General features: G+C 36.6%; 2 protein-coding genes across 2 annotated transcripts; both read left to right on the top strand.

Moving 5' to 3' along the window:
- On the top strand, positions 2067-5006 carry LOC18788508 (proteasome subunit beta type-3-A). The gene is made up of 7 exons (XM_007223399.2): positions 2067-2268; positions 2371-2552; positions 2641-2748; positions 2916-3005; positions 3203-3287; positions 3927-4021; positions 4645-5006. The coding sequence occupies exons 1-7, from the start codon at positions 2263-2265 to the stop codon at positions 4691-4693; spliced, it is 615 nt and encodes a 204-aa protein (XP_007223461.1). The 5' UTR covers positions 2067-2262; the 3' UTR covers positions 4694-5006.
- Positions 5882-7380, top strand: LOC18789897 (E3 ubiquitin ligase BIG BROTHER-related). Its single transcript, XM_007226643.2, has one exon. The coding sequence runs from the start codon at positions 6541-6543 to the stop codon at positions 7228-7230; it is 690 nt and encodes a 229-aa protein (XP_007226705.2). The 5' UTR covers positions 5882-6540; the 3' UTR covers positions 7231-7380.

Consider the following 11749-nt stretch of genomic DNA (forward strand, 5'->3'; position numbering starts at 1 on the left):
CTAGTTCCTACTACTTATAAAATGTTTGTCTTGTCTTGGTCACCAGGGGCATGTATGTATGTATGTATCATGTATGTATGTATGGATATGTCTAGTGTTGGGATTTTAGACTCGAAATAATAATAACCATTTTTGCTTTCTAGCTAATTCAATTCCATTAAACAACCTGCTCCTTTTGGAATTCACGGGAAATGGAATCAAGAATTACCAGATTTATTTAGTGGCATAGGTGGTCGAAAATATATGCAAAGTGAAGCCATTTTTTATTTATAAAATGGCAATATCTAATTGCAGAAAAATATTGTAAATCTAAACCACATATTTAGATAAAAATCGACTGTAATTAATAGTTCCGATTCGCAGTCAGATAATATAATATTTTCCTATATATACACACATATATGATATTATCCTCATTATTATGCGTAGAGTTTTTTTTGGGTCGGATTGCTAGAAAAGGTATAACAAGTTGTTAGAGAGAGAGAGAGAGAGAGAGAGAGAGAGAGAGAGAGAGAGAGAGATATGGTGCTGCAGCACGCCAACTTGGTTTTGCATGGTGGATTTTCCTATATGTTTATACACTGTCACCACAAACAATTTCATGAATTATGGTTTTTTAATATAATTTTGTTGAGTAATATGCCATAATTTGGGGGATTTGTAAAATGAAATTTGAGAATATACATTGGTTAGAAACATATATATGAAATTGCTCCTCAATAAAGGGGAAAATGATATCTCTCAAACAGAAAGATGAATCAAATCCCATACACATTTACTGCCCCTGCCAAATAACTCAAGCAAATAACTGAAATATTAATTACAATTAAGAACGTTTTAATTCAAATATATGCAACTTGGCGTGCACAGCAGACAATTGGATTGGCGTTGAAGTTTGTTGTGACAGGTTGAAAGATTAATGCTATACAAGTCAACTTATTATATTAACTATCAGAAATGTTTTATTCGTTTTCCGTTTAAGCCCACTTTAAATTTTATTTATTCAAAATAAATAAGAAATTGTCACATTAATCAATGTTCAGAAGTTTGTCGAACATCTATATCTTAAGTTTGTATCTTATAACACGGCATGGGTGGCTGCTTGTTTTAAGGGACAAAACGTGAAGCATACTCAGTGTCAGTCCTCTGTAATTGACTTGCATTGCATATATAACCACGAGCTAATATATATATTATATGGTTCTTTAAAGTAACAAGTAGATGACCAAAAGGGTTTCGAAAGCTGAATTACTTGGGCCTTTTGCCATGCATGATCAGCATGATGCATATGTTTTCGGTTTTTCTTTGGCTGTATATCTCAACCCTGCGTGATCACTGCGGTGTTTGGATGAAGCATCCTGCTTGTTAGTTATACGTCCACATACTTTTGTTGTCGATACACTATCTATACAGATATCATACCAAGACTTCACGTTATCTACTTCAAATACAACTACTATATCCTATAGGTTGTTCCTATCTTTAAAAGCCGGGATTTTTTTATTTTTTATTTGGACGAAAGCTTTAAGCTAGGATTGGGTTTTTAGTATTGTACTTGTCTTAAAGGGGACGATAGCATATTAAACTTATACACATAACACATATACTAGGACTCGAACCCATGACCTTACCTGAGAGAATAAATACTCCAAACCACTACACTAATGAGTCATTTACATGTGCAACTCGTTATATTCCATATTTTTATACCATCTAATATTTTCTCTTCATTAACAAGACGAGACAGTACATTGAATGGTTAGTTAAAATTTTACATATAACAACACTCGGTTTAATATCATATGATAGATCTATAAATTATTCCATTCCATTTACCCGTGGTGACCAAATCATTGGAATATTAATTTATAGGAAGGATTTTTGTTCCATTCTTTCCAACCAAACATGACCTAAAAGTTTGGTTTCTTATAACTAGATAAAGCCCTGACTCTTAACCAAAAATATGCAAGGAAATTGGGTTGATTTGAAAGACCTCACCCTAGCATAGCCCAACAAATTTGGATCCAAAAATTTGGCCCAGCCCATATCAATAGTTTTGACCCAATACAAGAAAATTTTGCAACAAAAAAAAAGGTTGAAGAAGACTGGAAGAGCTGGAGTGACGCCGAAGAAATCAAGCACCATTTTTATTAGTTTCTTGTGTTGTTGAGCAAAAGCATTTTGCACAAACAAAACAATCTCTCTTCACTTTCAGTCTTTCAGTGAAGAGCAATTTGATTTTTATTTTCAGCAACATCCCCGATGTCGGTAAGTTGAAGCATATGCATTATTCCACGCACAGATGCTTATTAGGGTTTTGCGAATACCAAATTGAGATTTGATTTTTGTTTTCAAAAAATTGGGTTGCAGATCTTCGAGTACAATGGGAGTGCACTGATCGCAATGGTGGGCAAGAACTGCTTCGCCATAGCCAGCGATCGGCGCCTTGGTGTTCAGCTCCAGACCGTCGCCACCGACTTCAAGAGAATCAACCAAGTCCACGATAGGCTCTTCATCGGTCTCTCTGGCCTCGCCACCGATGCTCAGACTCTGTAGGTTCCTCCTTCTCTCGCTCTCTCTCTCTCCCTCATTTTTTCTTTTGCTTTCTTTTGTGTAATTTTTGGGGATTTTGGTGTGCAGGTATCAGAGGCTTATGTTTCGCCACAAGCTGTACCAGCTTAGGGAGGAGAGGGATATGAAGCCCGAGACTTTTGCCAGCCTCGTCTCCGCTATTCTTTATGAGAAAAGGTTTGAAATTTGCTCCAATCTGAACCCCTTTATGTATAAGCTTAAGAAAATTTGATGGGTATTAAATACGTTAGCTTAATCTGAATGTTAAGTTCTGTACAATTATTTCACGTTAATAACATTTGATGAACTGTGTATAAGGGTTTTCTTCCTTTTTTGTGATTTAGGTTTGGCCCATACTTCTGTCAGCCTGTAATTGCTGGGTTAAGTGATGAAGACAGACCATTCATCTGCACCATGGATTCAATTGGGGCCAAGTGAGTTTTCTTCTCTATTTTTCTGACTTTTTCACAATTTTAGAGCTGGCCAGATGCTAAGAACTTCAAAATTGTTTCTTCACCTTCCTAAATAGGATAAATATGCTTGCTTTCTTACTCCTTCTGATTATATGTTTTTACATATATGTTTATGTGTATTTTGCTTCTTAGGGTAATGTTTGTATGTATACATGCAGGGAACTAGCAAAAGATTTTGTTGTTGCTGGTACTGCATCAGAGTCCCTTTATGGTGCTTGTGAGGCAATGTTCAAGCCTGATATGGTTTGTTTCTCTACTCAACTTGCACTACATTTTCCCATGCACAGTCAAGATTTGTTATTTCATCTGCCCTTTTTTTTTTTTTTTTTCTTCAAATATGAGATTTTCATTTTTTGGTTCTTTAGATATTCTGGCAAATCATACATGTGTCCAATGTATAATTAACACTCAAGTGCTTGACTACCAGACAATGTTCGAGCGCATTGTGATTCATATATTAATTTTATAAATGCGTTGATTCTACCGTAAGTAATAGAGAATGGGGTTAAATACAAGAAAAATAGTATAAATGAGCTTGTTGCTGCTACTGAAAATAATAGCATAGGGGGAAATACAAGTCAAGGAAAAACAAGCTGAGAGATCTACTATTAGTTGTACTTTTCTTTTCTTTTCTTTTCTATCTTGTCAGCAGTCAAGTGCTACATAAACAAAAGCATGCATGCATTGCCAACTGAACTTCATTAACAGATCATAGGATTTTGTGGGGTTTAACTCATGGTAGAATTTATTACTTGCTAATAAGTTAAAAATCTCTGTGACATTGTTTGCTTCTAGTACCTGCTAAACTTGCGATCTCCTATTTTATTTTCATACATTATGGGAGCAACTCTAACAACAGTGTATCTACTAATTGTCACTCAGGAAGCAGAGGAGTTGTTTGAGATTGTCTCTCAAGCATTGCTTTCATCAGTAGATCGAGACTGTCTGAGTGGTTGGGGAGGCCACGTCTTTGTTGTGTAAGCCTTTCGTACAATTTACTTATTCTTATTATGCCATATCTATACAAACTGTGTTTTAAGTAAAAATAGGTGTATACATGCGCACACACACACACAGAGGGTGGGGGGGCAAACTAAGATTATACTTTTCGTTTTTGTCATTCGCAAATATGCTATGTATGTTTCACCTGAAAATAGTTCGTCAATGCAATAACTCTGACGATAAAACTGGGCTTTGCATAATCTGATTAATGTTATTGGTAAAAACCGAGAATCCTGTTTGTCCTGTAGCCGCATTGTTGTAATGCTTTTTGAGACTGCTATGAAGCTACTTAGAAAGGAGAACACACAGCATTTAACAATGGCTCTTACCATTACATGCAGTCAGTTATCTATGTTGATGATGAAATAGAGCATTAATTGTAGCTAATTCCCTGCCTAGAATTAAATCCCAGGAATCAATTTCTATTGCGGACTGAATTCGTAATCCATTTTACTGGATTTCTTCTGCTTCCTTATATCCTTATTCTCTCCATATTATGAGTTTCACATTAGTACAATGATAAGGGTTATTTGTTTCCTCCTATTATGTGGGAGGTAATAGTACAATTTAACATGTGTATTCATTCACTTTTCTGCAGTACACCAACTGAAGTGAAGGAGAGAATCTTGAAGGGAAGAATGGATTGACCTTGCCACATGGCTTGTAGTGATACCTCCTACCTTTCGTTCAGGCCTGCATTTTTCCCTCGCGTTTATGTAGCTTTGACTTGAATGGGCAGCCATAAGTTTTATTGGTGATCAAGGGCCCCTTGTAATGTGGTGATTAGATTTAATGTACTTTGACGATTATAGACAATGGGGTCATTTGATTTATATTAGGTCACTTTGGGAAAATGTTGGGAATCCAGATGTGCTTTTGAAGTTGGTCGGTTGTTATGCTCGTGAATGTTTCTAAAGAAGTTGCGCATTTATGCAGTTCTATTTGCCTTTTCGTTTTCTATTCAGCTTGTCGTTCCTTAACCACTGGCATCTACTGCCACTGTTCCTCTGCTTGGTTGTCCAGTAATACAGGTTGTATTTCAAATTCTTGTAGAATAAATTTTTAAACAGAAAACCTTAACGAATTATCTGCCGGAATTTAGTCGTGTGACATGGGTGTTGCGCATGATGAACCTCGTTCACTCTGTTTTTTGTGCTCTTATAGCCAGGCCCCTGAAGAGCATTTTCACTCATTTGCCATGGTAAAAGGCAAGGGGAGGAAAGGGTTGTTACTATTCACATGAAGAGGAGTGTATGCCCTGGCAATTTTTTGTGAAAAATATGACTAGGTATTTATAAGATATAAAAAATTCTGAAATTTTTGGTTTTTTTTCTTTTCAATTTTTTTGTTATTTAAATTAGTTGTTGATGTCACACTGATATCAGTATTAAGTCAGCTTGACCAGGTTAGTGGAGCCCAGCTTTTGCTTGGCAAGATTTGGACACTAGAAACAGCATAATATTTGCCTGTGCAGATTTATGACAGGTATTAGGGTGAAAAGATGCTCTTTGACAAAATCTTGCGTTTTGAGAAGAGTTGGAGAGTCACGCTGGTGTATTTACCATTGCTGGATAAGCATCAATCTTTTGTGCGTTAAGAATCTGATAAATGAATTGAAATTATAATCAGATCAGATGAGTGAATGGATATGTCTATTTAGCAACTCTTCCACTAAATTCTGAACTAATTTCTTGTGGTATAGTGAGTTAGAAGGTGAAAACACACCTTCACCGCATATGGGCTTAGATTCATAAATGGCCTCAAGATTAATGGTTCTAATTTTAGGCCCTTTATCAAAATGGCAAGCCCACTTGTGTCGGAGTTCTTCTGAGGAGAGGCTACAATGAGGAGTTTAAAGTGAGGACGCTATTTGAGGAGGCCAATCTCACCATCAAAATATTTAAAATGTTTAAGTCCCATGATTTCTTTACATTTTTTGATGGTGAGATTGACCTCCTCACTTTAAACTCCTCATTATAGCCTCTCCGTTCTTCTAAATCTTCTTTTGGATCAAGCTTTCATTTGCTTAAAAGAAGAAGCCAAGAACATAAAGGTAATTTCAACGAATTTCTTAAGCGAAAAACAAAAACCAAAAAACAAAAAAAACCCAGTTCATTTCATCTAACGCAATGCTCTTCTGCTATGAGAGTTCAAGTGATTGAAAACCTCTTTAGGTGATCTGCATTATGTGGGTAAACCCCTAATTAATTATTCTGGGGACCATGGATGTGTCGATAAAGGAGTTGACAAGGGCATTGCCTCTGCCTTGAGGAGAGGCAATTGTGTAGGGGACAAGTCTCAATCTAGGACTTTGAATTTTGGAATAAGAGATTGTAACTTATGGGAGATCATTTTCTTTAGCACAAGACATTGAACTAGGAATCTGGAACCCTGAAATCTATGAGAAATGGTTTTCCATTGCTTGCCATGGAAGTTACCTCTTCTCTAAGAAACCACATAAAAAATAATCCCTAGTTCCCCTCATATATCTCAAATGAATTGGGTTTTTGGCACTGTGCTCCTGGAAGAGATTGATCGTAGTTTTTCGATGGATGGCGGAGAAGATCAAAGCAAGCAATCTACTAGGAGAACCCCTTTCACTGAACTCAACCAAGTCAGCTCGGATTTCATTCTAGCCATGGCAATGCAAGAACAAGAGCAGGCGTACACAATGCTGGAAACCATCGAAAGCGATAGCAGCGACGAAGAAGAAGATGATGCTTCCTCCCCTAATGAAAACTACGATCAAGACGATACTGCTTTCTTTGAAAGCAGAGAATTCGAAACAGAGTTCGGGTTTCTTGCGAACGAAGACAGTGGCAGCAGCAGTGACCAAGAAATGGATGAAGATGATTTTGATGTGGATGAGCTAACTTATGAGGAGCTGATTGCACTTGGAGAGTTCATAGGGGAAGAGAAAAGAGGCCTGCCCAGCAATGAAATTTCCACATGTTTGCAGCCCTACACAAGCAAATCACCATCATCTATTCAAAGCAAGACCAGCATTGACAGGTGCGTGATTTGCCAGATTGAGTATGAAGATGGAGAAGCCCTAGTTGCATTGTCTTGCCAACACCCTTATCATTGGGATTGTATAAGCAAGTGGCTTGAGATTAAAAAGAGCTGCCCAATTTGCAGCACAGAAGTCTCATCAACATCATCATCCAAAACCAAGAACATATAAACTGTAATTAGAACCAGTCATTTCATTTCATTTTATTTATTGGGTTGGTTTGTAAAATTGTAAATGTTCAAGATATCTATTTGTTCTCACTTCTATGTAATTAATTAATTAATCAGTTGCAATTTGGAAATGAAAATAGAATTTATAAAAGATCATGGCACATATGCTTTATCCGTAATTTAAAAACCATGTCTTTCTAAAATTTAACACGTAAAATACGTGACAAATAATCTGATATAAAAAGCATATGTTGACAGAGAAAGCATTAGGGCTTGAAGTGCAAGAAAAGCACAAATGTCAATTTGTCAAGGTGCCTTTTTATCTTATCAAGAAGAACAAAAATGAAACCAAACCAATAGACTAGCATATAAAAAGTATTTCGCATGAATGAACACGAAGACTCTAAGAAAAGTTTAATTATAATTAAAAAGGTTGAAAGTTCCATGGCGCCGCCTTTGCCCCTTGGGATACAGCTGCTGCTGGGTCGGTCTCAGAGCAGGTCTAGTTTCGTCCCCATACGCACCATTGGCCATAACAAACCTCGGCCTTCATTGGACATAATTTGGCACATCTAAATACTAAAGTAAAACAAAAGCACCAAAACATGAAAGTCAAGAAGTCTTTGTCCTTTAATGGTGCATGCTTAATTTTTCACGTCATGACAAACAAAGAATTATGTGCCGGAATAAGTTTCGATGCAATGAACTTGGAAGATTGTAGACTGTTAATGTATGTTGAGTATCACAATAAGTATGTTTATATTTACAATTAACGATAATGGAAAATCATGCAGGTCGATAACAAGTATTGATCACATGTGCATAACTATTCAAAAGAAAACTAGTTTAGATAAGAATGCCTTTAAAAAAACAAAGTTGTTCGAATGGCTCAAGTTGGAAAACCGGCATGACCAAAGTTGCAAATTTCAGCGGCCTCCCTTCATTATTTTAGGATTAACACATGGACTAAGATTTTGACTATTTTGGAGGTGTGGAAAGAAAATAAAGCATGAGACAAATTGGCGGCTGATTTTAGTGCGGCCCTTAGAAATGTGACCATTTTTCATGCGGGTTGCTGGGGACAGATTTTGACAAAAGAAATAAAAAAACGTGTTCAATTCACTTGGTCACTTGGGCCAATTTCTCCACAATAGTTTAGGACAAAGCTATAGCTATAGCTGCCCTTTAAAGTAATATTAGATTTTGATAATTTTATGGCAGGTTGAGATGTTTGTAAGCAAGATTCTTCTGGTTTCACACCCTAGACAAAGTCTTTGCTTCTATTTTTGTTGGGTTTCAATACAAGCGATAATTTTAACTACAAGGGGGAGGAAGTTACTTACATACACACTACTAAAGTGTCATTAGAGTTCGAACTTAAGATCATTCCTCTGCAAGTCAACACCATTTTTCACTGAATTGAGATTTTATTGGGATTGTAGATAATTAAAGATGCCCTCCACTAACTTCAGGATGAAAATGGCATCTCTTTCTCTCTTATGCAAACCCTTTTTTGAAGGTCATGGTCCTTTGTACAATGAAACTTTTTCATCTGTTCGTGCAAATGTAGAAATGAGGATCGGAACGAGAGAGAAAGAGGTTTCGTGTTTGACATTCAACCATTCCAATATCCCACCAAAAAAAAAACCAAAAATATTCAACGGAAAAGGAAAAAAAAGGTTGGGCCAACCACCAATTAGCCCATGGTGCCCATCATTCTTGGTCATAAGCCCATCATATTTTGTTTTGACCATCACTGGTTGAATTCCACCCTCATCATGAGCATAGTGAATCTCAGCCGTCCAATCCCTCTCTGACCTCTCCTAAATACCACCTACTCCCAGAAATTCATTTTCCCAACAAGAAACCAAACCAAACCACCTAAAGGGAGAAATCATCGCAGTTAATTTAGGCATAATTAAGATTAAGATAGCTCCCAAATCCTATCCAAATTAGAGACAACAATTTATTTATTTTAATTGACCAATGCCCCAATATGTGGTCATAAGGGTAGCCATCTAGCTTATGTACCTTTCATTTATAGGTCACTTTCTTGTCCACGTGTCCAAACACGCACGAAGTTAACTTGGCGAGTGTGTGCTTTTGGCACAATAATAATAGCTCTGTTCACGGCCACCGAAAGCGGAGGAAACAGAGATAGCCACGTCATGGGAGTTGATAAATCCACGCCCTTTTTTTTTTTTTTTGGGTGGGTGTGTTTATCGAAGTGGACAAAAGCTTTAGGAGGAAGGAACCGGGAAAAGTGGGACTGGAAATAACGTGATTTGTCAGTTTCGGTGAGTGCCCGCTACCTGGTACTAACCTTCGCTGGTCCCTGTCGTCGTAAACCATTGACATGTCGTCGGAGGAAAAATAATTACTGAAAAAATCTAAAATTAAAGAGTTTTTTTCGGTTAAAATTCTATAAATTGAAGGGGCGTTGATTCTTTATCTGCCGTTTGGTTCATGAGAAATGAGGTTTTGTGATGTGAAATCAATTGTTTTTTCATGTATAGTAAGTTCAAGTATGAAAAATAGTTGTCTAACATGTAAGAAAGTAGGGGGAAAATGACGCCCCTCCTCTCTTCTTGGGTTTTGTTTTTACTCTTCATGGGAAAGTTTGGAAGAATGAGCAAATATTAAATACACATTTTTCATGACTATCTCTTTCCCATTAACAATTTAAAATTACAATATACATCATTCAATGCATATATATATTTTTATTTAATATGGGTATAATTAGAAAATTATACAAACTTTGTTTTCTATTTCTACTAAAAATAAACATGGGAAATGAAATAAATTGATATATCCCAATTACTTTCCGAACATTACCAAACATAAGAAATGAATCTTACATTTTTCATTCTTTGGAAAATAACATGGAAAGTGATTTCCTCTCAAAATTGTTCAGTGAACCAAATGGAGTAGATAGGAAATTCAAATTGGGAAGCTATTGCAAATGTAATGGCAAGCACTCCCCATGCCCTTGCAATGATTATTTGAGATTCAACATGATTGTGATGTTAAATATGAGTTTTTAAAAAAGGTTTAATTTCTCAATTTATTTTTATGTGGAATGTTGCCTCGATTGAGGTGACATTTAATACAGTACACGAGTCGACTATTAGAACCTAATGCACGACTTTTTTACCTTATTATTCGAAAACAGTGGGCGAAAATTGAGGAAGTGAAAAATTCGAGATGTTTGAAGAATGAATGGTGTGGTTGGGTATATTCATACTCCACCGGGCTTTCGTGAGTTTATCGAGTTCGGTTATGGATTCCAACTCTTCAAGTTTGTGGAAGCCCTTTAAGAGATGAATTGACTAAGAATCGTGACATGTTTATATGATGAAGTTTTTTTTATGTTGATCAATATAATAAAATTAAAATGGCAAACAATCATTCACTATGCCAATGAGGTCTTAACCTAGTGAAAATAACAAATTAATAGTCTCATATTCGAACTTTCATAACACATTGACAACGTACGTGGCAGTCCAATATCGCTTGTCTTAAAAAAGTAAAAAATAAAACAATCATTCACCATAGCATACCAAGAGTAAAAATGAGTCAAAACAAACGAGGTCATACTTACTAAACGAACGCATTTGAGTATTATGGTGACACTTTATTTTCTCCCATATGAAAACACACACACACAGCCACAACATAAATATTTTGGATAACGCAGGCAGCCGACCTATAAAGTTCATACCCATAACTTGGGATGATCTACATTTGAATTATTATTATTTTGATTGAATTACACGTACACATAACCATATCCAATAAATAGATACATTGTATAATATATTTAAAAAAATGCTTTAAGGAAGAAAAACCACAATAAATATTATTCCCACAATTTCCATATTTCCTTATCCCGAGAAGATAAGCTTGCCAACTTTAATCCAATCAAATATCTTTCCCATATTTTTGTAATTTCCAATTTCATATTTTTTTGATTAAGAAAGGAAATAAATAATTGCCATAAGAAGAAATTTATTGTTTTAGCCGAATTTAAAATTCAGAATTAAAACATGTGCGAATAATACCAAACCGCAACATTTACTTTTTTTTTTTTAGTTGTTGATAATAACCGCAATATTTACTCCACCCAGCTGTCGACATGCCAGCACACGTGTAGGACGACAGCGCTGACGTGTTCCGTCCAACCCCACCAGCGTACCATTGTCGGCTCATTGACCCGCCGACTGAACTCGGATCCCGAGAACGACCCGGCCCAGACCGACTCACGCAACCGTCCAAAAGAGATGACGTAAGCAGTGACCACAGCGCACCCCATAAACCTCCATCGACACGATGCACCGCACTTCCATGCGCGACACGTGTCCGGCTGCGGTCAGCACCCTTCCAAAAACCAGTCCGCACGGACTGCCCAGGAGAGAGAAAAAAACGTTATCGCCCACGTGTATTCTAGAACAACCACCCTCTCCTTCTGCCACGTGTCCCCTTCTCTTTCCCCACGGCCTCTATATATTCTCCTCTCT

This window comes from Prunus persica, chromosome G1 (assembly GCF_000346465.2).
Source record: "Prunus persica cultivar Lovell chromosome G1, Prunus_persica_NCBIv2, whole genome shotgun sequence".
NCBI classification, from domain to species: domain Eukaryota; kingdom Viridiplantae; phylum Streptophyta; class Magnoliopsida; order Rosales; family Rosaceae; genus Prunus; species Prunus persica.